The sequence below is a fragment of the Pipistrellus hanaki genome (assembly GCF_964339955.1).
Source record: "Pipistrellus hanaki genome assembly, chromosome: 3".
Lineage (NCBI taxonomy): Eukaryota > Metazoa > Chordata > Mammalia > Chiroptera > Vespertilionidae > Pipistrellus > Pipistrellus hanaki.
The window spans coordinates 83,839,502-83,866,169 of NC_140505.1; the positions used below are offsets into that span (position 1 = coordinate 83,839,502).

Here is a 26,668-nt window from a genome sequence, read left to right on the forward strand (position 1 = left end):
GAAGGTTTCATATATTTATTCAGAAGGTGATTCAACTATAAAATGAAGCATTTTTAGCACTATGAAATACAATGTTTTGATTTGAAATCTTTTTCCCTGCAATTATTATAATTTTTATAATCCTGAAGAGATTCTCATATCTGAAGTTTAAGCATTCAGATATTTTGCATGATGTCTGATGTGATCAGTAATAAAGGTAGCGATGAAGTAGTAGCTATGGTCATAACCCTAGAAGACAAAATAGAGAGATGATAAGACATTTATCCACCGTTCAGAAACACTGATAATAGTGACATTAAATCTCTCATCTCACTTTGCTCATAAATAGCCAAAATATTATAATATTGTATGAAGCAGGTTTATAATAAAAATAAAGCTTTCACTGTACTTTAACATTTTCACTGAACATTAAAAGAGTGGCAAAAATACGAAGAAAGCCCAGCTGGTGTAGCTCAGTGGTTCAGCGCCAACCTGGTCAGGGCATGTGCCCAGTGGGGAGCGTGCAGGAGGCAGCCAATCAATGATTCTTTCTCATCATTGATGTTTCTATCTGTCCCTCTCTGAAATCAATAAAAATGTACTTTAAGAATATAAGAAAAATTCAACATTCTTTATAACCTTGTTTCTAGATGCTGCCATTTATATGCAAAGAGAGGAAATAACACATTAATTAAATGTACAGAGTAAAGCAAGGACTAAAAGAATCAGAATTTAGAGAACTTAGAAACATGGGTAAGAAGTTTCAACTCACAAAAGAAGTGCACTAACAAGGATAGGAGAGGGAATGTTAAAATACAAAATGAACATACATAAACAATATAGAGAAAGAACACAAAAATACCCAAAGATCGATTACTATTTGGGAAGCCAAATAGTCATCATAAATCTTATTAAAAATTCCACCTACACAGTAAAAGCATATCATATCTCTTCTTAAGGAAAAAGGAAAAATTCATTAAACTTTGACATCCTTCAGCAATAAATCAAACTGGGTAAAAAGTTAATAAATTCTTTTCAAAACTACTATAAAACAGAGAGAAAATGTAATGTGCCAGACAGTAGAGTTGAAACAAGCATCAATCTATCTGGTCAATTAAAACCATTGCTATAGGTTAAATGGAAAGGCAATCCTTCCTCAAACTTGGCTTCCAGTCGAGATGACAGTGTAGGTAAATGTGGTACTCGCATCTTTCCATAACCACATAAAAATTACAACTAGACTACAGAGCAACATCATTGAGAACTGCCTGAAGCTTAGCTGGACAGAAGTCCTATAACTAAGAATTTACTGTACTCAAGACTAGTTAGTGGGGAAGACAAGGAATAGGCAGGTCTCACACTCCCATGTAGCGGATAAAAATCAGGAGGGATATCTCTGAAGTTCCCCTGTAGAGTGAGGGGTCCTGGCCAGAATGCAGGGTTTCAGTGCCAGAAGAGAACTCCCCATAACTTCTGGCTGTAAAAACCAGTGGGGCTTATGGATGAGTAAGACAGAAGGCTGTTGGAACCCAAGGCATTCCTGTTAAAAGGCATGCATGAACTTACTCAGACTCACTTGCTCTGAGATACAGCTCTGGGTCTGCATCTCAAAAGGCACCAGGAACATATGAGGAACTAAATCACCAGGCTTCAGAAGGCTGGAGGGGCAGCTTTCTCCCTGACAAAAGTGCCAACAGAGGCCACTGTTCCCTTGCTGAGTCCTCCCCTGCAGGAGCAATAGCCGACTCTCCCCTCCAACCTCACTGGGTGATTCCTTGAGACTCTGCCCGCCTAACTTTTAGACCCACCCAAGTGGCTTCCAGTGACTCTTCCATAAAAAAAAAAAATGTCTTGACTCATGCTGTGAACTTTCCTAAAAATCTCTCAAAGATTCACAAACCCCAAACAAGCAGCATCTAGTCTCAGCATGCCCCATACCATAGCTAAGTGGCCCCAAGCCTGGCACTAGTGGCAATTATTTTCGGTTCCCCACTTAGCCTCTGCCAGATACCTCAAAGACCAGGATAAGTAGTAGCTATATACAGATCGCTCAGTAGCTCATGCTGGGTGGCCCAGGGCAGGACAGAGGCAGTGGCCTGCATCTCCCAGGAGGCTCAGAGTCAGCACATCTGGCTTCAGATGACACCAGAGCACCACCCAACACTCTCAAGGGGGTTAATTGATGGGCACCAGAGTCTTACTAAAGTGAGTCCTGTTCCATGGGGTGGACTCAGTGAGAATTTTAATGAAGAGATAACATAAAAATGGAGATATATAACATAAAAAAAGAATAAGTCCAAAATTAAGAATATAATAAATAAAACGAAGAATAAATTAGAGGGAATCAACAGTAAATTAGATAAAGCATAGGACCAAATCAGCTATTTGGAAGATAAGGTAGCAGAAAAACACCCAATCATAACAGCAAAAAGAAAAACTAGTCCAGCCAGTGTGGCTCAGTGGTTGAGTGTTGACCTCAATCTTGATGTTTCTATCTCTCCTTCTACCTTCCTCTCTGAAATCATTAAAAATATATTTAAAAAAAAGAATCTATAAAAATGAGAATAATGTAAGGAACCTCTGGGATAATATCAAGCATAATATTTGCATCATGGGGATGCTGGAAAAAGGAGAGACAGCAAATAATTGAAAACTTATTTGAAAAAAGAATGACAGAAAACTCTCTAACTTAGTGAATGAAATAGACATACAAGACCAGGAAACACAGAGAATCCCATACAAAATGAACCCAAAGAAGCCCACACAAACACACATCATAATTAAAATGCTAAAGGTTAAAGACAAAGAGAGAATCTTAAAAGCAGCAAGAGAAAGGCAGTTAGTTACCCACAGGAAGCCCCCATGAGACTCAGCTGATTTCTCAACAGAAACTGTGTAGACCAGAAAGGGTTGTCATGAAATATTCACAGTGATGAAAAAAAAAACCCACAAGGACTTATAATCAAGATTACTGTACCCAATAAGACTATCATTTAGAATTGAAAGACAGATGAAGAGCTTCCTAGACAAGAAATTGCTAACGGAGTTCATCACCACCAAACTTAGTATTACATGAAATGCTAAAGGGTATTCTTTAAGAAGAAAAAAAATGATACAAAATATGAATAAAATGGCAACTATATATCAACAATTACTTTAAATTCAAATTGATTAAATGCTTCAATCAAAAGATATACAGTGGCTAAATGAATAAGAAAACAAGACCCTTGCATATGCTATCTACAAGAGACTCACTTTAGATCAAAAGACACACAGAGACTAAAAGTAAAGGGATGAAAAAAGATTTTTCATGAAAATAAAACAAAAACAGCTGGGGCAGCGATACTTATTCTAGACAAAATAGACTTTAAAACATAGGTTATTGGCTATCATCAATAATTCAACAAATGACAAGTGCTGGCAAGGATATAGAAAAAACTAAACCTTAGTACACTGCTGGTAAAAATGCAGACTGATGCAGTCATGGAAAACAGTATGGAGTTTCCTCAAAAATTAAAAATGGAACTTGCATTTTACCCAGTGATCCTACTTCTAGGAATATATCTTAAGAAACTTAAAACACTCATTAGAAAGAACTTATGCACCCCTATGTTCAAAGCAGCACAATTTACAATAGCTAAGATTTGGAAATAGCCTAAGTATCCATAAGTAGATGAATGGATTAAAAAACTATGGTACATTTACACAATGGAATACTATGCACCAGTAAAAGAACATCTTACCCTTTGAGGCAGCATAGAGTGACCTGGAGAGTATAATGCTAAGTGAAATAAGTCAGTCAAAGAAAGACAAGTATCACATGATCTCACTCATATCTGAATATAATAAATAAACTGATGAACAAAAATAGACCCAGAGACATAGAAGCATGGAACAGACTGTCGAACCTCAGAAGGCAGGGGAGGGTGGAAAGAAATCAAAGAACTTGTATGCAAATATGCATACCCATGGACACAGACAATGGTGGTGGTGGTGGGGGGGGGGGTCGGTGAGGAACTTATGTAATACTTTCAACAATAAAGATAAAAAAATAAAATAATTATCACTTTAATAGAATTGTACACTTGAAATCTATATATAGTTTTATAAGTTATGTCAAATTAAATGAATTGGCACAATCTTATAATACTCACTTAATACTATAAGAAACAAAGAGGTTAAATACCTAGTCAATAAACCAATTACTTGATTTCTTATACAAAAATAACCAAAAAACAAAAAGGCTATAGCAAGACAAAGAAAAACCCAGCAATGAGGAGAATCTTGAACCTTACAGATCTAGAGCTAGATTGATAGTAAGAGAAGGGGGGGCGTGTGCCTCAAACAGCTGATAGAGATCTAGGGGGTGATGAAGGTTGGTCAAGGAATTTTGTATCACCAAATACAGATCTGAATTTCACTGAGGATGGAAAAGGCCCAGTGAACATTCCTGGATCTATCACAGAGGAGAGTGAACCAACTGACTTTTTATCCTTGTTTTTGGAGGATACTTTCTGGCAAAATTTGACAGAGAAAATCAACCTCTGGGCCCACCAATTGCATATAGCAAAGCCCAACTCCTACAATGCCAAAAATTTCAAGGACACCACAGTGGAAGAAATGAAGGCTTTTCTTGGACTGGGGATCTATATGGAATACTTATGTATAAAGCCCAGCTATCAGGATTATTGGACAAATGAGGGCTCTGACTTTGTTGGGTTTACTCCCGGATTTTGAAATGTTATGACTCAGACAGATTCTTGGCCCTTTGGAGTTTTTTACACATAATTGATGAGGAAGACACAGATATCGATAAGACAGATAGAATATATAAAGTTAGGCTTTTCTTAGAAAGACTGCTCCCCAAGTTTCTCCACTTCTCTCTGCCAAAGCAACATTTGAGCCTAGATGAGGGGATGATCCCAGCAAAAAACCGCTGGCCATCAAGCAGTATATCAAGGATAAGCCCACAGAGTGGGGCATCAAGTCTTTCCTTCTCTGTGAAGGTGAGACTGGCTACATTTTGAATGCAGAAATCTACACTGGTGCTGCACCAATGTCTATAAAAGACTTGGACACAGTAGGAAATACAGCCGTTCATCTCCTCACCTCATGTGCAATGGAAAATAAATCTTATGTGCTTGTCACGGACCGGTTATATAACTCTGTAACCCTTACTAAATATGTACTGTCAGAATTACACACAGGAATTGTGGGAACCCTGCATTAAAACAGGAAGCAGTTTCCTACGTCGCTGAAAAGTGGAAAAAAACTTGCTAGGGGCGACAGTCGCTATCTATGTCAAGAAAGTGTAACATGTTTAGTTTGGCAGGATAGAAAGCCCATCACATTTATTTCGAACTATCACGATCCAGCCCAAAATGAGGTAATAAACAGAAGAAATAAAGATGGCAGTGTGCAAGAAATACTGATGCCACAGCTGGTGAAGGACTATCATAAATATATGGGTGGCTGTGACAAAAATGACCAGATGACCCGCCTTCACTGTTCTCATTGTCATTACTGCTGACCCCGACGGCTTTTCATAACTTTTTTTTTTATGTGGGCCAGTTATAATTCTTATATCTTGTATCCTTCAAAGCAGCAAGCTGCTTCAAAAAAAGCCAGTTTATTTCACCAGATATATTCAGAAACTGTGCCTGCAACTTATTGGTGGATACAGGACATCAGCCGATTGCCATCCACAAAAGGAACCCTGCCCTCAACGGATGACCCCAGGCAATCATTTTCCAGAGATTCCCCCTGGGACATCGTCCAATCATATCTGTGTGTGTGCATGGAAAAGCACTCCAGGTACAACAAGCAAAATCCTGGAGTGTCTTACAAAGACAACCCATGCAAAAGGTGAAGAGCAACATCTGGTGCTCACTTTGCAGGAAGTACCTGTGTGTGAAACAAGGCTCATCCTGCTGGGTGGATTGGCACACAAAGGTGGAATATTGGGCTAGATGAAAGGGAGACCTATTTTCTACAATGTCTCCAAGTTCCATCTTATTCTAACCACTTGTTTGCATGTAACTAACATTTTTCTATATCATGTTGATTTTCTCTCTTTAATGCTCAGGAGCAGGGGTCTTCAAACTACGGCCCGCAGGCCACATGCGGCCCACAGAGGAGTCTGATCCGGCCCGCCAGGTTTTTTGGGCAGTGAGCGCAGCCGAGGTGTTACAGTAGGAATTAGTAGTTCATATAGTCCGGCCCTCCAGCTCTCTGAGGGACCGTGATCTGGCCCCCACTTTAAAAAGTTTGAGGACCCCTGCTCAGGAGCTCAGGTATAGGGGACAGTTAGGTTCAGGGCCTCAGGTCTGGTAGGGTTAACATAGAGTTAGGTGAGTAGTAAATAGTCAAAAGTATTTTAATCAAGGAAACTTACAAACAAACTGAAACCTAGTAATCATTCTTAAACAACTAGAAATACTAAGTAGCACAATATAAAGTACACATGTGTGTGTCAGACAAACAATATAAAGCATCTGGGGCTAAGAAGTGTACATAAAATAAGCTGGAAGCTTGTCCTGCATGTATAAAGTAAGATATATTCAGTAATGTGGATGATTAAGTACCATGCAAGTATTTAAGCTTCTTGTTATTTACTGTTTTTACAGTGGAAAAAAAACTATACATACTTTTAACCTCCAAAAGCTTTCTTATTTCTATGAATTTTTGTCTTACATATCACTAACTTAATAGAAAGGTTTTAAGTATCTTATTACAATTAAAAAATATCTTACTACAGGTAGCATTTCAATTTATAAAATAAAAATTTAAAAGTACTTGGAATCCTGCTTTTTAATACTTATTTAGAACAAGGTAAGATTTCCTAATACTTGCCTCTTGTAATCTAAAGACAACAGGGGTTTTCTTTTCCGCACAGGCAGCGATAAAGTTATCAGGCAGTAACTGTCCATCTGAAAGGAACTGGTCGTCTTTTCCTTGATCAATTAGTATGTCAAGCTGAGAACCTGGAAAGGACTTCACAAGATGAGTAGCATCATAAGCCTATGAAAAGAAAAATATTTAAAAATAAATCTAAAAGTGCCCAGAAATATTTATTTTTAGAATATACTATACTAGAACCAAATATAAATTTAAAGCAATTTAAACTCTAAGGCTGATTAAATTGGAAATAAGCTTTTAAGCTGACTTAAAAGCTGGCTTGTCTGGTTTTTATTTATAAAGTTTTCAGAATTCTTTCCCAATGATAGGCTCTTCCCTACTCTGAAGCAGACAAATACCAGTGATAAGAATTCTGTATCTCAAGCATTCTATAAAGTATAGCCTTTTTTATTCTAAACTCTCCAGTTTATTAGACTTTCAAAGATCAATCTTAAAATAGGGATCCATGTGTAAATGACCTTGAAAGCACTCAAGTGTTTTCTACTTAACAGGCACATGATGAGTTCATTTGTAAAATATTCTAAGTCTGGGTAGAGTCTGCAAATGGCTCATTTCTACACAAGAGTAAAATGAGTCTCAGGAGAAAGAACTATTTTAATTTTCATATTGAAGCATCTACTCCTATGCTTGAAAAAGCAAGCTTGCTGCTAGGAATCTATCTATATAATAGAGGAATATGCAAATTAGCTGGGATGCCGTAATGTCATGACTGAACAGCAGGAACCCGAGGCTGCATAGCACCTGGCTGGGGCAAGGGACCTCAGGCCATGCTCCCAGCCCAGCGAGGCTTGACGGGACCTCAAGCCCCACCCCCTGCCCAGTGGGGCTCAACAGGGGACCTCAGGCTGTGTCCCCTCTCCCTAGTGCTGGCCTGGGGAAGAGAGAATACTAGTGGCCCAGTGCACGAAATTCATGCACATTAAAAGGGAATTAATTAGAGGAAATATTTTAATATTTCGCCCGTCGGGGCTTGATAGGGGTGGGGCTGGCGGGTCTGGGTCTTCTGCATGTTTGAAGTGCAAGCAGGTGGTGGGCAGGGACTTAACTCAAGGACCCATGGCGTGCCCCAGACTCTGACAAGAGAAAGATTTTCATATACATTTTACTAATTTTCTTTAATTTCTGACACTTTTATTACAAAGGGAAAATAGCAATATTAAAATATTTCCTCTAATTAATTCCCTTTTAATGTGCATGAATTTCGTGCACTGGGCCACTAGTATTCTCATAAATGTACATTACACAATACTTCGTATAGCTTTTTCTTTTTAACTAAAAACTTCAGAATGAGTATTGAGATAGCCATCTGGTACCTACCTTCCACTTACTTTGATCTGTTCCCAAATATCCACTGAAGGCTTTTTTGCCCCAAGGACAAAGCACTGGATTGCAAATTGGAGCAAATGCTGACACAGACTTTAGAAACAAATAAATTTAAAAACAAGTTATATGTTGCTAAATCAAATATGAACAGATATTTGAAACTTGCTTAGAAACTCAAAACTTACTTGCAACTTGCTTATAACTCTGACTTGCCATAACTCCTATGAACAATTTTCATTTTGCTATATTATGAGCTTAGATTGTAAGATCTCTCCATAATATATCTTTTGTGTGTTCTATTAAGACAGCTAATAAACTACAGTTGCTAAAATAATACATTACATTTTCAATTAAGTAATGCACAATGGAAGTTTATATTGAGATTCTACTCCTTTTCTTGCTTAAAATTAATGAGTAGTAATATGGAACAGATTATGCCAATGTTTCTGAACTCATTATTATATCTGAGACACATTATTTCTCTTAAACAATGCCAAAAAAAGCCCTGAACAATGCCATTAAATATGGCAGAATTTTTAATACAATATAATTTTGTGCACTGTTGTTTGTCACTGGATAAAAATGCAAAGATGGAACCACTGAGTTTCAGAGTGTTTGTAAATGTTATGTTTATCCATGTCTACTATTTTTTTTAAAGGACAAAAACATTCAACCAAATTTGATTTTCTCCTTCAAACACAATAAATTTCATTGCTTTATGCACAAAAAAAGGAAAATAAAACCCTTGTTTTCTATCATGACATGAATTAATCCAATTTTATAAAGCTTACCAAAAGGAAAATATCTGAGCCCTAATATAGCTCAGTGGATAGAGCATCGGCTTGCGGACTCAAGGGTCCCATGTTCGATTCCGGTCAAGGGCATGTACTTTGATTGTAAGCACATCCTCAATAGGGGTGTGCAGAAGGCAGCTGATAGATGCTTCTCTCTCATCGATGTTTCTAACTCTCTATCCCTCTCCCTTCTTCTCTATAAAAAAATCAATAAAATATATTTTTGGGGGGAAAGAAAAAGAAATATATTTGGTAACAAAGCAAGAAACTGCTATGAGAAATATTTTCATTTCTCAGTGGCACACACAAATGATTAAGAAGTTCTTCCTAAGGGAAATAAATGGATTAAATATATTTTGAGGTCTCTGATAGTCTTGTGATTCTAAAGATAGAAGCAATCTTAAGATGACCATTGCTTTAAGATTTCCTTTTTCCATTTTATGGTATGCTGTGATGCACAGTATAGCATTCTACATACAGTGGTTATTCCAATTTGGCTTAACAAACAACAAAAAGTAAAGCTTGCCCAAACCGGCTTGGCTCAGTGGATAGAGTGTCAGCCTGTGGACTCAAGGGTCCCGGGTTCGATTTCGGTTAAGGGCATGTACCTTGGTTGTGGGCACATACCAGTAGGGAGTGTGCAGGAGGTAGCTAATCAATGTTTCTCTTTCATCGATGTTTTTAACTCTCTATCCCTTCCTCTCTGTAAAAAAATCAATAAAATATATTAAAAGAAAAAAGTAAAGCTTAAAATAAATAAATAGGAAGGCTAAGAGTAACAGTTTTCAATCAAGCTGCATTCCAATTTTCATCAGAGGCATTAAGAATCAAGAATTTGTACATTTTTACAAATCATGAATAAATTCTCTCTCCACAAACCTCAATCAAACTTCACAAAAATATTCTTGGTAAAAATATAAGTACATGATATAATATTTATCAAGAATAACCTTTAGAAAAGAAAGTGCCTAGAAAACTATAGTTTGAATTGAAGCAATAAAATGATACAATTTTTTAATGCTTCTAGTAAACCCACAAGAAACCGCTGTGATTAAATTTTTATGCTTCTGAATATGTAGCATACATTGTGTGGTCAAAATTAATACTCCTCCCCTACAACCTCCTGAAATTCCCAACACTTCTAGAATAGTCCCAGTACTATAATAATACCCTAACTTCAATCTTTGAAAGTTCTTAATATTATATTATCCAAGAGACATATTTGTCACTAGAAGCTTAGGTAACCTTACTTTGTATTTTCCAGGATTCTTTAAAGCACAAATCAGAGCTCCATGGCCTCCCATGGAGTGGCCAAAAATAGACATCCTTTGGGGGTCCACTGGAAAATTGGCATTTATGAGTTGAGGAAGCTAAAGAAGATTTAATAGTGTGACAAGAGATATAAGAGAAAGTTCAAACTTTTTCAGTTATATAAAATTATACAATCAATAGTGCTAAATCACAGACTTACAATGGTATGAACTATTAAAGTTTTCTTTTAATCTCAGGTAGACAATGGTAATTAATATATCACTGGAGAATATATGCCATATCTTTCTCAGAAACCAACTTTAAGAAGATGCATAAAGAACCTTTAAAATGTCCTAAACTTTTGACCTCGCAATTCTATTGCTTGGAATCTATTCTTAGGGGAAAAGTCCTTAAGGGAAAAGAATTATACAAAAAGACAATCAACGAAAAAATATTTATGATGTCACCATATATATCCAACATTAGGACATAGTAAATTATGGCATATGACAGCAATTATTAAAAGTATGTTATAAATAAATATTGAAAAATATTTATTTTTTCAATTAAAAAAATAAAATAAAAAATATTTTACAATTATAGAAAAACTAATCATACCAAAATGTGGAATATACCAAACACAGCCATTATTTGGAGTGATAGGATAATGGGTGACTTCCATGTTATTGTTTCTGAGTTTTTATAATATAGCATATATTAACAATTAAAATCATATAAAATTTTAAAAAATGCATAATCTAAACATAAATATTAATAAAAGTAATGTTTTACTACTTATCCTTTCTAACTAAGCCTTGACTAATTACTATAAAATTTCTGAATGAACCAGTTGCTAGAGAAATAAAAATTTTGTTCATAAACTGTTTTCTTTGTGTAACCTGGGCAGTACACATAGATACCAATATGATTATTAAACTCTCTAAAATAATATTTAGTGTTAACTTAAATGGCAGTAAATAGAATGATAATACCAGTAAACCTTGGAACTTTCACAAGATAATAAATTTGTAGAAAGTAGATTCAACAATACCATATCCTAGTTTAAAATTCTCAGGACTAGAAGGATTTTGTGTCCAAATCAAGTGTTTTGGCAGTCATGGATTAATAATTACAATATAAATAAAATTACCTCTTCCGTTACATAAGAATACATTCTGTAGTTAGTTTTCCAAGGATGTTCAGTGGCATCCACGTAAAACCCAGCACCAGTGCCAAAGTCCCAGCTCTCATCTTCTCCTTTAATATTGCAGCCACCTATCAAGGAAAACTTGTGGTTTCATCTACTCTGTAGTAATGGTCCATGTTTAATTGCAAACTTTTAAATGAATCTGAACGTTCATTTGCTTTAAAGCTGTTAGCCAGATATTGTGGGTCTCTCTTCTTTGCCTTTTGGGGCACATACTTCCTGACCCTCTTGAGTGAGGCCATGTTCTAGCCAATGAGGTGAGAGAAAGAATGCCCTTCCAGGCTAGGTATTCACCGCCAACATAAAGCACCTGGCATTGATGGTGAAGTTCCCCACCTATACTTCCTCACTCAGTTTTACTTGTCAAAGGGCTCACAACCTTTTTTTTAATTTCAAAAATGTGCTGAGATTCCTTCTCTGATGACCCTCACCCTTAACCAACACTTCCTATAATTCTCTTTATCACTTAGAAGTGACAGGAGACAAATACTTCGTTCAACTTATTATCATGAATGAACTCAGAGTGTCTCATGTACTTTGGAATCATTCCTCATGTTTCCCCTATTTACCCATGCCTCATTGGGATTTTCTTGTATTCCTTTCAATTTATTAGGATTTATTCTATATATTTACATGTAGTTAAAAAGCCAACCATTAAAATTTTGAATAGAATTAGAGTAACAGGTAGAGTAACTCGAAGGAAATGACCTTTGTAATATTCAGACTACCCTTCCAGAAACATAACAATTTTCCAATTATTAAGGTTTTAATCTGTGATCTTGAGCAAATTTCATCATTTAAAAAATAAATCTTCACAGTTTTAAAGTTTATGCCTAGGCATTTTATATTTTTGATGCTATGTTGAATTAAATTTATTACATTTCTAGTGAGACATGTCTTGCTTTTGTGTAATATAGCCTGTGAAAGGAAATGCACTACTTCCAGAGTTTCAACTGGCCTTTAAATTCCATTTCCTGAGACTTCCCGGGCCCACAAAAGAAGTTTTAACTATCTGATGGATTAAGCTGCACAATGTTTAATATTCTCTCATGTAAACATTTTAGACATTTATATTAAAACTAATTGTTTTTAAACTGTATGATTATTTGATGACTAACAGAGATGAAAAAGACATAATTATCATATGATAAGACAGTTTACCTATATAATACAAAATGTATATAACATGGCATTTTAGAGTCATGGAGTCATTTGAAAGATTAATAGAGATATAGCAAATATATGAAATTAATTTTATAGTGTATATAATATCCCACTTATAACTTAGTCTTAGATATTTATATTATTTACAAAGTACTTGGGAACAAGAACACTTACGGGGGCTGGTATCTGGAGCAATGACAACAAGGCCATGTTCTGAGGCAGCCTGATGATAACCAGATTTTGATATAAAATTCTGTTCTGTGCAAGTTAAACCTGAAGATCAAAAATACTGTTATCTCATGCTATACTGCAAGTGATTTAGAAGCTTAAATATTTTTATAACATAGAAAAAAATCGCACTAGATATTATCAAAATGCTTTTTTTAAAAGAAATAACTCTAAAGAAGATGCTTAAAGTTCCCCTTCTCATAAAATTTATAACAGTATTAATCTAAGACCTGAATTACTGTTAAGTGCTCCCTTAGCTGTCCTTTGAAAGTCACTCAGTAAAGCTTCAATCACTAAAATCATTAGGGTCAGATGCATTTGGAAATATAGAAATTTTCAAGCTGTAGAATAGCAATATGGCGCATAGAACCAGTGTTATAACAACCCAGTGCAATGTTATCAAAAATGCTAATGAAATGTTACTATTTCCTCATTAAAACATAAATATTCACAGTGAGAAAATACTATGGTAATCATAATACAAATAACTTAATATTTTTATAGACAAGTAGTTCACAGCAACAAAATTCAGCCTATCATCTCTGTATTCCTCAATGTACTAAGAAGAGGGTAATGGCTACCACATACCTTCCTTAAATTGAGTTTAAGCCTATTCTTACAATTGTTTCTTCTATTGTTCCTACCTCTAAACTTTTCAGTAATATGATAGAAGAGATGATTTACTTCTCTTACTATGAGAGTCTGGTAAGACTGGCCAAGATGTGAGAATGGCCAAGAATGAACTGGCAGTAGATGCCTGAGTCTAAAAGCACGTAACCCAACAGCCCCTTTCCAGTAGCCAATTATAAATATCCCACTATCCCTGATAATTAGCACTGTCAAAGCTTACTGATATGCATGATGCATGAGTAACTACAGGACACTTTTATAGTTTCCACTTATCCCCTAATAGCAGCACAGACTTATGGAGTGATTGCCTAATCAAGATTTGCTAAATTAATAATTTTTTAGAAATAATTATAAAAAAGATGCTAAAAACCCTTTTCATAAAATTCATAATAATATTACTCTAAGATTTGTCTTAGGTTAAATGCTCCCAAAGCTGTCCTATGAAGGTCATATAAAGTTACAAGTATCATTGGGATAAAGTGTTATGGAAGTTTATGGTTAAATAAACTATCAGGATATACAAACTTTCACTAGTCGCGGCAAGAGAACAAGATCCTTTCCGTCTACCATGTTCTCTTTTAGCACATCTTCCAGAGATATGAAAGCCATATCATGAAGAATTGCTCCAAATACAGATAAAGGGTCAACAATTTTGCTGACCTGAACATAAATATATTCAAAAGAGGAAGGATGATAGTGTAAAAACATGGGTTTTGGATTTCAGAAAGGATCTGGGTTCCTCATGTCACACAACCACTTATTATTAAACAAAATCAGGAAAGGAACTCAAATATTCAGAGCATCAGTTTTTTTTCATTTAAAAAATGGGCATAAGCCCTAGTTGGTTTGGCTCAGGGGACAGAGCGTCGGTCCGAGGACTGTAGGGTCCTGAGTTCAATTCTAGTCAAGGGCACGCACCTTGATTGCAGGTTTTCTGGCCCTGGTCGGGGTGCGTGCAGGAGGCAACCGATCGATGTGTCTCTCTCACATAGGTGTTTCTTTCTATCTCTCCCTCTCCCTTCCACTCTCTCTAAAAACCAACAGAAAAATATCCTCAGGTGAGGAGTAACCAAAAAAAAAAAGAAAGAAAAATAGGCATAATATTGTCTATTTTTACTTCATAAAGCAATGTGAGGATTAAATGTGTTAGCATGTTAAGAGCTTTGAATTGTGTCTGGTACACAATGCATAGTACCTTGCACTAAGGAAATGTAAATCTGTTTAGAGATCAGAGAGAAAAAAATGTTTTCCTAATTAGAACACAAGTCCCTCTATTAAAGCAGCAGGGACTGAATTGTAGATTAATAGGAATGAAGATATTTATGTTAATAGTATTACTCTCAGGAGTCTGGAGATGATTACTACTTAATATCTATTGTACTTGGTAAACTGCACTTATTTTATATGAAGAGACGGGGTTTTTTGTTTGTTTGTTTGTTTTTGCAACAACTTTATCGAGATACAATTTGGATGCCATACAATTCACCCATTTAAAACGTACTACCTCAGTGATTGTTAGTATATTTATAATTATACAACCATCACCATTATCTAATTGTAGGATATTTCATCACCCCTGAAAGAAATCCCATACCCATTAGTCACTCCTATTTCTTCCAACCTTAGCCCCAGGTAACTACATACTACTTTCTACTTTTATGGATTTGCCCTAGCCAGTTTGGTTCAATAGAGCCTTGGCCTGCAAACTGAAGAGTCCCAAATTCAATTCCAGTCAAAGGCACATGCCTGAGTTGTGGGCTCAGTCCCCAGTAGGGGGTATGCAGGATGCAGCCAATCAATGATTCTCATAATTAATGTTTCTATATCTCTCTCTCCCTCTCCCTTCCTCTCTGAAATCAATAAATATATTTTTTAAAAGTTCTCAAGTTTCATCCACAGTATATGTAGCATATATATATATTACTTTTTGTTTTTGAATAATGGATAGACCACATTTTATTTATAATTTCATTAATTGATGAACCTTTGATTTGTTTCCACTTTTTTGCTATTATAATCTATATATATAAAAGCCTAGGTGACCGAATGACCAGTAAACTGGTCACTATGACACACACTGACCACCAGGAGGCAGACATTCAATGCAGGAACTGCCCTCTGCTGGTCAGTGTGCTCCCACAGCACAAGTGCTGCTTATCAGATGGGCACCAGACACCAAGCTCACAGCTGGCGAGTGCAGCTGCAGCCTGCAGGGATTGAGCCAAAACTGGCAGTCTGACATCCCCCAGATTGTGAGAGGGTGCAGGCCAGACCGAGGGACCCCACCAATGCACAAATCCATGCAACAGGCCTCTAGTGTATAATATAATGCATGAACATTTGTGTGCAAGTTTTTGTATGGACATGTTTTCAATTCTCTTGGGTATCTACACTAATAAAAGAGAAAGATGCAAATTAACTGTACCTTCACGATGTCCATCAGCCAATCAGGAGTGAGTATGCAAATTAACCCAACAAAGATGGCCAGTTAATTTGCATACACAAGCTCTGAGGGGCCAGAGGTGGGGCTGGATGCTTGCATCATTACCATGGTGACAATGCTGGCATTCCACACCACCCCAGCCACTCCAGGCCTCTAGGCAGTGTGGGAAGGCAAAAAGGCGGCTCCAGGCCAGAGCAAAGGCAAAAAGGCAGCTCTAATCCAGAGCAAAGGCAGTGCTGGCAGCCAGGGGAAGGAAGGCACATTCTTGACGAATCCAATGAAAGACTTTTGATGATCAGATGCAATACAATGAATCCAGACCACCTTCTAGAATTGCACTAGAATTTAAGTGTACTAGTTAATCTTACCTTATTTCAGAAAATCAAGCCTTAATTTCCAAGATATATCTGTTCTTCAGCATCTCACTAAGGAAACTATCCAATTATTTCATGTAAATAAAAAAAATTCTGTTTTTTATACTCATGAAGCTCAATGTTTTGTCTTAATGGATTTAAATCTTGGTTAGGAATTTAGGGTCTTATTAATATAGTACCTATTACACAACACCTGATACTTCTGATCTGGATTATTACTCTTTTAACCAAGAGATCTGACTTTAGATGATCTTATCAGAAACAAAAAGCAAAAATAACAGGAGAAAGGACTAAATACAGCTCTGGACCATGAATTAGAAAACTTGTTCGCCCTGTTAAGAGATCTTAGGTATTATAACTTCACTGGGCCTATAAAATAGCTTACGTGATTTGGAAGATCATCTTTAGCTATGTTTCTAAAACAATTAAACATGTAGTTTTGTTATTACTATTTTTGGAAATACCCAATATTCTTCTAGCAAAGCAGTTTGCTTTTTTTCTATCATAGTAATGGGCTGTTGAGTTAAAATCAGATATGCACTTAATTTTTGCCATTTAAAATATCCATTCTAATTTTTAAAGATTGGTATTTAGGGTTATACATAAGAAATCATACATAAGAGAGGATTTATTAAGTTATAAGAAGAAATTTCAAGGAAACAAAGATAGCACTCTGTGCCATAATTTGGTTTCTACATCTCTCCTTGTAATGTTTGCTTCCATAGATGAAGTGCCAACATCTTGTAAAAGAAAAGTTAGCACAGAGGTCAAAACTACTGATGGCAAAACCTTAACTCTCTCAAATATCCATTTTACAGTCTTTAATATTCACCTGATTAAGAAGCATTACCATTATTTGTAATTTTTCCAAACTATTGCCAGAAAAGATCCATGGAGTCTAATTAAAATATTCCAGAAAACAGGATAAAAAATTATTTGTCTGTAGTTCCAAATTAGCATGTCATTGGTGTCCTGGTTTAAGCTTAATATTGTTCTATGTGAGTGGTAAAATCTCTACAAGAAATACGTGAGTAGGTAGGTATAAACTAGGTAAGTAACTTTTCTTAGCTCTTGCTGTTGAGTCCAGAACTTTACATTCTGTTAAATTACTTGGTTTAACTGAAAAAGAAGGTGAAATACATTGGGGTGGACACACAATGTAATAAATATAGAGATGATATACACTTGAAGCTTATATAATTCTATTAAGCAACTAGTAGCCCTGCGCACGAGTCCATGTGCCATAGCTCCAGCTGCCCTCCAGTAGCTCTCTGCCTGCTGCTCTGCCCTCCTGTAGGTCCCTCTGCACATCCCCCCGCCCCCGCAATAGCTTGCTGCCCTGCCCCCTCCTATAGCTCTTGTAGCTCGCTGCCCCACCCTCCTGCTGATGCGTGATCCGGTCCTTACATGGTCAGTAGTTATGCTTTACAGAATAACAACCATTTGCATATTACATCTTTATTATATAGGATATCACCTCAATACATTTAATTTAAAAAAGTAATTTTTTAAATGTGATTTTGTATTTAGTAAAATAGCTTTACTATTTTTGTGGGGGTGGTGATATGTGTATAAAACATTACTGTATGAAATCTAGCTATGATTTTTAGTCATGCTATTTTATGATTACATGAAATTTAATCTATCATCCTTCTAGTAAAAAAATTGCTGACTACTGAGCTTTAATATTGTATCAAGATCTTCCCTGGGACAGATATTGCCGGGGAAAACCATGTCCTACTGTTTTTCGTTTTCCTCTCCCTAGAATTTTTAACAGGTAAAATTAAAACAGAAGTGAAATAAATGTAATTCAGTTGGCATGAAATTATTCTCAGGATAAAGTAAGAGTAAACTATGACAGTTTCCTAAAGCCTTATATAAATGGCTCAGAAAGCAAACTAGTAAGTCAAGATAAATGAGTAAAAATAAATGAGCCAGTGAAAAAGAAAAATAAATTCCATTTTAAAATTCAAATACTTAATACTTACCAGACAGCCAATACAGAGCAGGGCATTTTCCAGTTTCTGCCTTTGGTGGCAAGTAGATAGCAAATTTCATTTTGCAGTTCAGTTCAACACTGCAATTTTAACAGTCACACACACACACACAAAATCAATGATCCTCATCAGTCAAGACAGAAACATAAAATAAATGATTTAATGCCCAAAGTAATTCATTCCACCAATGTTAAGGAATGAACCTTGTCCCTTAAAGAATGAGGCTAGTGATTTATCAACCAACCTGAGCCTATTCTGTGCACAAAAACACAGTCATTTTGGCCAGAATAAATTTTAAAAATAATTTTAATATGCTCAATGTAGCACTAATATTAAAACAAAAACTGTTTCTGTTCTAAAATGATGTATAAAATTTCATGAAAAAGTTATTCTAAAAATATTAAATTATATGTTCACTCATGGGCACTGAAATGTACCACATCCTTAATTTGCTCTTTATCACTAATATTTTATTAAAATCACTACTATCAAGGCTGATAATTTTCATTGAAGAAACAACATATTTTGTCCATGTGAACAGTAATTTATGCAACAATAACCTTTCATGGGCTTAAAGAATCAAATGGATGGAAGAAGAATGAGAGACATACAAAAGTGTATCTTCTTAGTGGTTACCTGTCATGTTCAAAAACTTTCTGCAATCCCCCAAAGCATTTGTTGCTGGAAATCTGTTTCAATGCCATTCTTTTCCTATTAATAAAGATTAAATAATCTCATTAATTTCTATAGAATTAGTTCCTGAAAAATTTGAAAACTGTTTTCAGATAAACTATCCTATCATACAAGTGTTTTTTCACCTGGACTTTTTCCTCACATGCTAATTTTCTCTAATAAATAATATTAAGAAACTAACTTTCATACACACATTTTTACTTGTTACTACTTTAAAAAACTTTAATACTTTGTGTCATTATCAATTTATTAGCAAGTGTTTTTTGTGTTTGTGTGGACTATACCAAATTCTTTTCAGAAAGAGGCAGAATATAAATAAGTAAAATAGAACCAAAGTCATAGAAACATCGAACAGACTGTCCAATCTATGAGGGAAGGCAGGCGGGGTGTGTGTGTGTGTGTGTGTGTGTGTGTGTGTGTGTAAAAGATCAATCAAAGAACTTGTTTGCATGCATGTGAGCATAACTAATAAACACAAATGGAGGGAGGAGAGGATGGGGGTGGAGGTGAGGGCATGTGCTGGGAGGTGGGGTGGCCAGGGAGTGGTCAATGGGGGAAAAAGGAGACTTATGTAATAGTTTAAACAATAAAGAATTTAAAATTTAAAAAATAATAAAAATAAATAAATAAAAATACAGCTTGTTATAGGGAAATTCTGAAGTTTGGTAATTATTTTCTCTCCAACAAATCCTTTAAATTTTCATAAATAATATTTAAATGTTAAAATACCACACATTATTAATTTTTAAAAATAAACTTAAAAATTGGAGAATCACCTTTACCAATAAGTGCTTACTGAGCAAAGAGGAACCAGACTAACTCTGGTTTGTATTTCTCAAGAAAGGACTTCCTTTCCCTCAAAGGTGGTCTTTTCAGTAAAAGGTTCTGTATGCTGATTAGATGCAGAACTAGGGTTATTCCTCAAAAATATGTAATAAAAACATCAAAAAGCTAATTTTGGAAATGTCTTTGCAAAATTCTAAACAAGATTAGTTTCAATCCTACCTTAAAGCAACCCCCTCAATAAATCCAAATACTTAGATTTGCATTGGAAAGCTGGGATTTGAACCAGAAAGATATCAGAGACTCTGCTGCTATGCTCTCCTGCCTCCCTAGATCAGTGAATGGTAAACTCATTAGTCAACAGAGCCAAATGTCAACAGTGCAACACTGAAATTTCTTTTGAGAGCCAATTTTTTTAAACTTAAACTATATAGGTAGATACATTGTTAACTTAATTAGGTGCTCCTAAGCGGGCCTTTGCTAAAAACTCAAGGGGCCAAAGAGCTGCATGTGGCTGGCGAGCTGCAGTTTGCCAACCACTGCCCTAGAGGGTCTTTAAATACTCTTGTTTTTTAGACACTCTAACTAACATCGACTAATTTTATAGTATTAAGGTACTACAATTATAGAGACATAACCTTCTATTCATAGACTTATGCTTTTAATCTATAAAGGATAAATTCTTAAACAACAAACTGCTCACTAGATGATTCTGAATATTAACTTCAGCTACTCTGGCTCAAGATCCTATCTTAAATAATGAATAGATACATTAATGATGTGCTGACTTATTCTACAGGGAAATCCTATTTTCTTAAACCTAGCAGGGACTATGTCTGCTTCTTCCCCAAAACAGGGTACACTGAGTCTGTATCTAATACATAAGAGTTACTAATAATTATTTATTGAGTTAATGAATGATTAAATTTTAATTTCTTACTACCTATTATGTGAAAGTTTTAAAAGTTAGTTTGTCCTGCCCTAGCTGGTTTGGCTCAGTGGATAAAGCATTGGCCTGCAGACCGAAGAGTCCCGGGTTCAATTCTGGTCAAGGGCACATGCCTAGGTTGCAGGCTCCATCCCCAGTAAGGGGCGTGCAGGAGGCAGCCAATCAACGATTCTCTCTCATCACTCTTCCTCTCTGAAATCGATAAATTAAAAAAAACAATTAAAATTAGTTTGTCCTTTATCATTCCATACATTGTTATTCATTTTAATAAACTATAACTAGTCTATTTCCTCTGGTTTTTATTCAAATTCAGAATCAAATACTTTCCACTTGGTCAGAGAAAACAAAGTAAAAATTCTGTTTTTTAAATCTGTAAAATGAATAAAAATATAAATAAAACCTTTACATGTTTTCTCTCTCTAACAATCCATTTTAGAAACTACTGTCAATTATAAATCAAGAAAAAAGTCAGGTTCATTAAGAAATATGACATAAACTAAGAACTAGATATAGTATGATTTATGATATGACACACTAGGTAATTTACATTTTTCATTAAAAAATTTTTATGAGCAAAATAATGTTTCAAACCAAGTCATTAGATTTTTCATTCAACTTCAAAGTAACATACAAGATATAAAACTTCAATTACCTGTCCAATTGCTAATTGCTCTTTTTCTGTACCAAAAAGTAAATGATCCTGGAAAAAAACACACGTGTTTTATAAACAGGACATACTTTCCACAACAAAGGTTATACAGACATGTACAGCAGATTAATCAGTCGTTCTTAGCAGAGACATTTTCTTCTCCTTAGACAGGTGACTGTTGACCCTGGATATGGCAGCATGGAAAATGCAGCTGATAAAACAGCATTTCTACTTTATAGGATTAAGGTGCTATAATAATTTCTTTTTAAGTTTTAAAATATAATTTAGAAGTATAAGATGTAGTCAAGTCCTGAGAGTGAAGGAAATAGGAGTGGGGACTAGAAAAGCAGAGCAAGATAAAAAGCCTAAATCTGTCTGGTCCAAGAACTGTAGGGTCAACTCTTATTGAAGCTAAATGCCATTCACCTCCAGGAATTTGGTTTTTTGCATTTTTACACATTCTTTCCTTCTTCCCATGTAGTGTTTTTGCTCCTGTTCCCACACTCCCTGATGTTGATCCATTGATTTGCAGTGTACACTCCACGGGCTCTTAACCTACACACAGCTCTCCCCAGCACCACCGGACTGTGGGACAGCCGGAGGGCGCCGGCGGGCGCCGGGGCTGGTGAATTCATGTACTGCTTAGAGCACCGCGGGCTGTGCTAACACAGACAGATGTTGGCTCCCATTGTCCCCACAGCCTCAAATAACCTCCTATCACGTCTGCTCAGAGGCCTCTCCCAATGACGCCATCAGAAATGACGCCAAGGCCACAGCAGAACTCTAACAGGCATTTGCAACACAAACAAGCGTTGCAAAGAGTCTCAAGTGCCTCCGGAGATGCAGGTCCCCGTAACCCGGTGCGCGCCCCTGTCCCCTCCGCGGCCCCGGAATCCCGAGCCGGCAGCGGGGCGCTAAGGCTTCCGGCTGGTCCCCTCAGTAACCGGCGCCCTGCACCGCAGGCGGGGCAGGGCGGAAGGGCCACGGAATGGGAAGCTCGTGGGCTGCAGCGGCGTGGCGCCAGGGCTTGCAGGGACGCGGGGAACTGGGGACCCGGCGCTGCGCCTCCGGACAAAGTCCTCCTCGCAGAGCTCGTGCTGCGGCCCGGGCTGCGCAGCAAGCGGGCCGGGGCCGCTGTATGGGCGCTCGCACCCGCGGACCCCGCCGTCCTCAGCCTCCGCCCCAACCCCGCCGGGTGGCCGGTGCAGCCCTGGCCCCGCAGCCCCGGCCCAGAGAGCCCAGCACAGCCTTCGCTGAGCACACCAAGTCTCACCTCCAGCGACAGCTGCTGGATCGAAGTTGGAGTCGGAAGGCGGGGCCTCAACATGGCCGCTGGGGCCCGAGCCTGGGCCCGCCCCTCCGGACCCGCCCACCTCATCTAGTCTGCCCGCGGCCCCGCCCACCTGGGCCCGCCCCTCCAGACCTGCCCACCACAGCCAATCCGCCCGCGGCCCCGCCCACCTCATCCGCCCGCGGCCCCGCCCACGTGGGCCCGCCCCTCCAGACCCGCCCACCTCATCCAGTCTGCCCGCGGCCCCGCCCCGCAGGCCCCGCCCCCGCAGCCCCAGGGGCGGCTCCGCTGCCAACTGCAGCTCTCAGGGGTCTACACATAAAGACTTACCTAGTGGATAGCGCAACATCTTCCCAGAGGCAACAGGAAAACTAGTTTGGAATAAACCAGAGTTCTGTCCCAGATTAACTGGTGGACAAGGTTTCCACGTGAAGTTATTTGGAAACTAGGACATCATTTCAAGTCTGCTTCCCACCCAAAAACCCACAAAAAAACCTTTCCAGTACACCCACTTGGTACCTGGAGTTAAACAAGGGCCATTTTTTAATCCCTGGAAACATAATAAGCACTCCACCAATATCCTTTTCTCCCTTCTCTCAATGAAAGTTAGTTGAACTGAGTAATGGTTGCTAGTTGATGGCTTACAACAAATCTTCCCTTGGCCCTTTTCTTCTTTTGCTTGGTTTAACTGATTGAGTGTACTTTGCCAGTGGAGAAAATGAGTCTAATTACAGAAAAGCTTAAAAAAAAAATTAACCAACAGCTTAGACTCACAGATTGTAAATAATATAATCTGAAAGGCAGGACTAGTTTCATGGGTGTATACTCTGTGTAGTAGAACAAGATTCCTGCATTTGGTTTAATTTTCTGGTTGGATTCTTTCTTATGCCACATTGTTTATTGTTTTTTAACAAGGGGCCCATATTCTCATTTACACCGGGCCCTGCAAATTGTGGGACTGATCCTGCTGAAAGGACTGGCAGGTGAATGACCTCTATGGAAGCTGACAAATTACCTCACAGAATCAGTTTTGTGGCCCAGGCCTGAACCTGTGGACCTGTGGATCGATAGGGACTGTAGATCAAGCATGTCAAACTCTAAGGCTAACACAGGCCAAATAAACAAGGTTTAAGTTTATGTGGGCCATAAAACACACACACAAAAGCAAAAACAAAAACAAAAAAACCTTCAATTTTCATAGAAAACAGGTTTATTTCAAAAAATAGAGACATGCTGAATACAAAGGGCTGGAATAAACAGGTAATCGTTAACATAAACTAATAGAACATTTTAATAAAAATTAATATTTTTTCTTGAGCATTAACTTATCAGACATTGAATAACTATACAAATTAATAACTGTAATGCAAATAAACCTATTTTTCTTGTTCTCCAAAAGCAAAATATTTCCTGCTGTGCACACCAAACAAGTCAGTCCAAGACTAACGATGTGGCAATGGGCTGCTAAAATATTCGCTGCTAGTATTATTAGAGAGAAGGTGCGCCTGTGTATAAGGCACATAGGGAAATGAATGCAACATGATTATAATAATCAGTCATTAGTGAATGCTGTAGTTCATTATTAATAACTAGAGGCCAGTTGCATGAAGATTCATGCAATAGGCCTTCCTTCACCTGGCTGCCAATACCGGTTTCCGCCAGCACCTGGGATCCAGCTTTCACTCTGGCCACCACCTTCCTGCTTCACTAACTCTAGCTGGTGTCTGCAGGCTTCACTCAGACCACTGCTCCTGTAGCTTTCTCTGCCCTGCCCTCCTCCTCATAGCAGATGTCCTGTCCTGCCCAGCTGCTCCATGCCTTCCTGCTTCACTAACTCTAGCTGGTGTCTGCAGGCTTCACTCAGACCACTGCTCCTGTAGCTTTCTCTGCCCTGCCCTCCTCCTCATAGCAGATGTCCTGTCCTACCCAGCTGCTCCACGCCTGGAGCAGCTGAGGGACGGGGCTGCCGCCATCTTTGTCCTGCTAATTTGCATGTTCCCTCCTGATTGGTTGGTGGGTGTCATGGAAGTATGGTCAACTTACATATTTCTCTTTTATTAGTGTAGATTATGTATAACAGGATATTATAAAAATTAAGTTATGAAATTTTTATTAAAACATTTCTTATATACTGTTATATTCTCTGGACCTAAAAATATTTGTTATGGGCCCCGAGTTTGACTGTTTGCTGTAGATAATATGTATGTGTGGCAGGATAATAAGAAGTTAGGGAAATTCTTGGATAAGGGGAAACAGATAAGGAAATTAAACAGGCCAAACAATTTTGGCAGCTTGCACCCATCTTGTGAATCAAAAGGCCTTATCTTCCCCAACCAAAGATGCTTTTGAGAGCAAATGGTTTGTACCTTTTTCCCTAATTTAAATTGGCCTGGCCTAGGTAAATAGAAAACAAAGACCCAATTAATGCCACTTGTGCCATCTAAACTCAAGGACAAATGAAGGCTGGGGAACAAGTAACAAAAACCCTGAAAGAATTTGGATGCTATCCCTTGGGGGATGTTAGGCAGAATAGATAGCTGCTAGGGCAGGAGGAGGGAAAAAGGAGAAAAGGGGAGTTTATCTCACCCACTGAACGAAGAAGTCAGCAGTCTTAGGACTTGCCAAGATAAAAATCACCATGTGTTCTCATAAATTCTGGGAAAAGTTGCAACAATGTAAAAAGGGGGACTTTGAAATCTAGTCTATCCAGCAGGGGAACCTTGAAACTTGTAGGGAAGAAAAGTATAAAACCCTTGAATTCCCCCTTCCCAGACAGGGCACTCAGACTAGCTGAGTTGCCCACTGTGCTTTATGCCAAGGGTATTATTAATAACCATAGAGGCCTGGTGCATGAAATGTGTGCACTCGGGGGTTTCCCTCAGCCTGGCCTGTGCCCTCTCACAGTCTGGGAGCCCTCTGGGGATGTCCAACTGATGCGAAAGCAGAAGAGGCTCTTGCCACTGCTGCACTCGCCAGCTGTGAACCTGACTTGTGGCTGAGTGGTGCTCCATTTGTGGGAGTGCTCTGACCATCAGGGGGCAGCTCTGCATTGAGAGTCTACCCCCTGGTGGTCAGTGCACATCATAGCGACTGATCATTCATCCATTCAGTCATAGTCTCTCAAGGAGCCTCATTGGGTAAGGCATGTTAATTTATCCACAGTTAATTAGGCTAATTTGTGCCAAAGCCAGTGGTCTCAACACAATAAACATAAATTTTATAAAAGAGGACTGGGTAATTTCCCAACAAACATCTTACTTTTAAAAAAGTAATTTCATCCCCAGACCTCTCACACTTAATGTCTTAGGTATAACATAATCATAATAGACCCTCACTAACAAATATGTTGCAAGAATGAATGATTTGCTGAACTTGTCTCAACCTGATTTGAATATATTTTTGGTTATATGACCAAATAACTATATAGACCATAAACCAATGGACCCTTTTTGGATTTATTTTTTCCTATAAAAGGAGAAAAATTGAGTTTTGGGGGTATGAGATCTGAATTCCATTGTTGCTTCTGATGCTGATAGGCCAGGGATAATTTCTCTACATTTTCTAGATCTTCATCAGTCCTTCTGCTAACTGAGGAGCCTGGATGAGATGGTTGCTAAACTCTTGCTTTCAAATTTACTGAGTATGCATCTTTCTGTTCATTCCACTTCAGTGGTTTAGATCTATCACTCAGGGCAAATAAATAGAATTAATACAGAGAATTTGGCTCAATAATTAGAACTTATACAAAGAACTCATCATCTATGTATTAGGATGGCAGATTGTTGTTTAGATCTTCTTTAGCTGCAGGAGGAACAATAATAGTTACCATATGTATCTTAGCAGAGCTGGAAGGAATTATCTGTAGCATTCTTTTGAGTTTTTAAATGCTTAAATGCTTTTGAGTTTGATTCTATATGAAATGTGTGTGCTGGTCATATGGTCTCAGGAATGAATTTATGTGCCATGCCAGCACAGCCAAGGGTTCAGTGTGCCTG

At 37.7% G+C, this 26,668-nt stretch overlaps 1 protein-coding gene across 2 annotated transcripts; it reads right to left on the reverse strand.

The window, feature by feature from the left end:
- Positions 1-22,764, reverse strand: ESD (esterase D). 2 transcript variants are annotated; one of them, XM_084879483.1, is made up of 10 exons: positions 22,656-22,764; positions 21,386-21,433; positions 18,945-19,019; positions 18,300-18,388; positions 12,811-12,909; positions 11,416-11,540; positions 10,265-10,384; positions 8,215-8,313; positions 6,832-6,999; positions 1-228 (listed from the first exon to the last, which is right to left on the reverse strand). In XM_084879483.1, exons 3-10 carry the CDS (start codon positions 19,010-19,012, stop codon positions 148-150), a joined length of 849 nt encoding a protein of 282 aa, XP_084735609.1. In that variant the 5' UTR covers positions 19,013-19,019; positions 21,386-21,433; positions 22,656-22,764; the 3' UTR covers positions 1-147. The 2 variants fall into 2 exon arrangements, with proteins under 2 accessions (XP_084735609.1, XP_084735610.1); XM_084879484.1 differs by lacking the exon at positions 12,811-12,909.
- Positions 22,765-26,668: the final 3,904 nt, after the last annotated feature.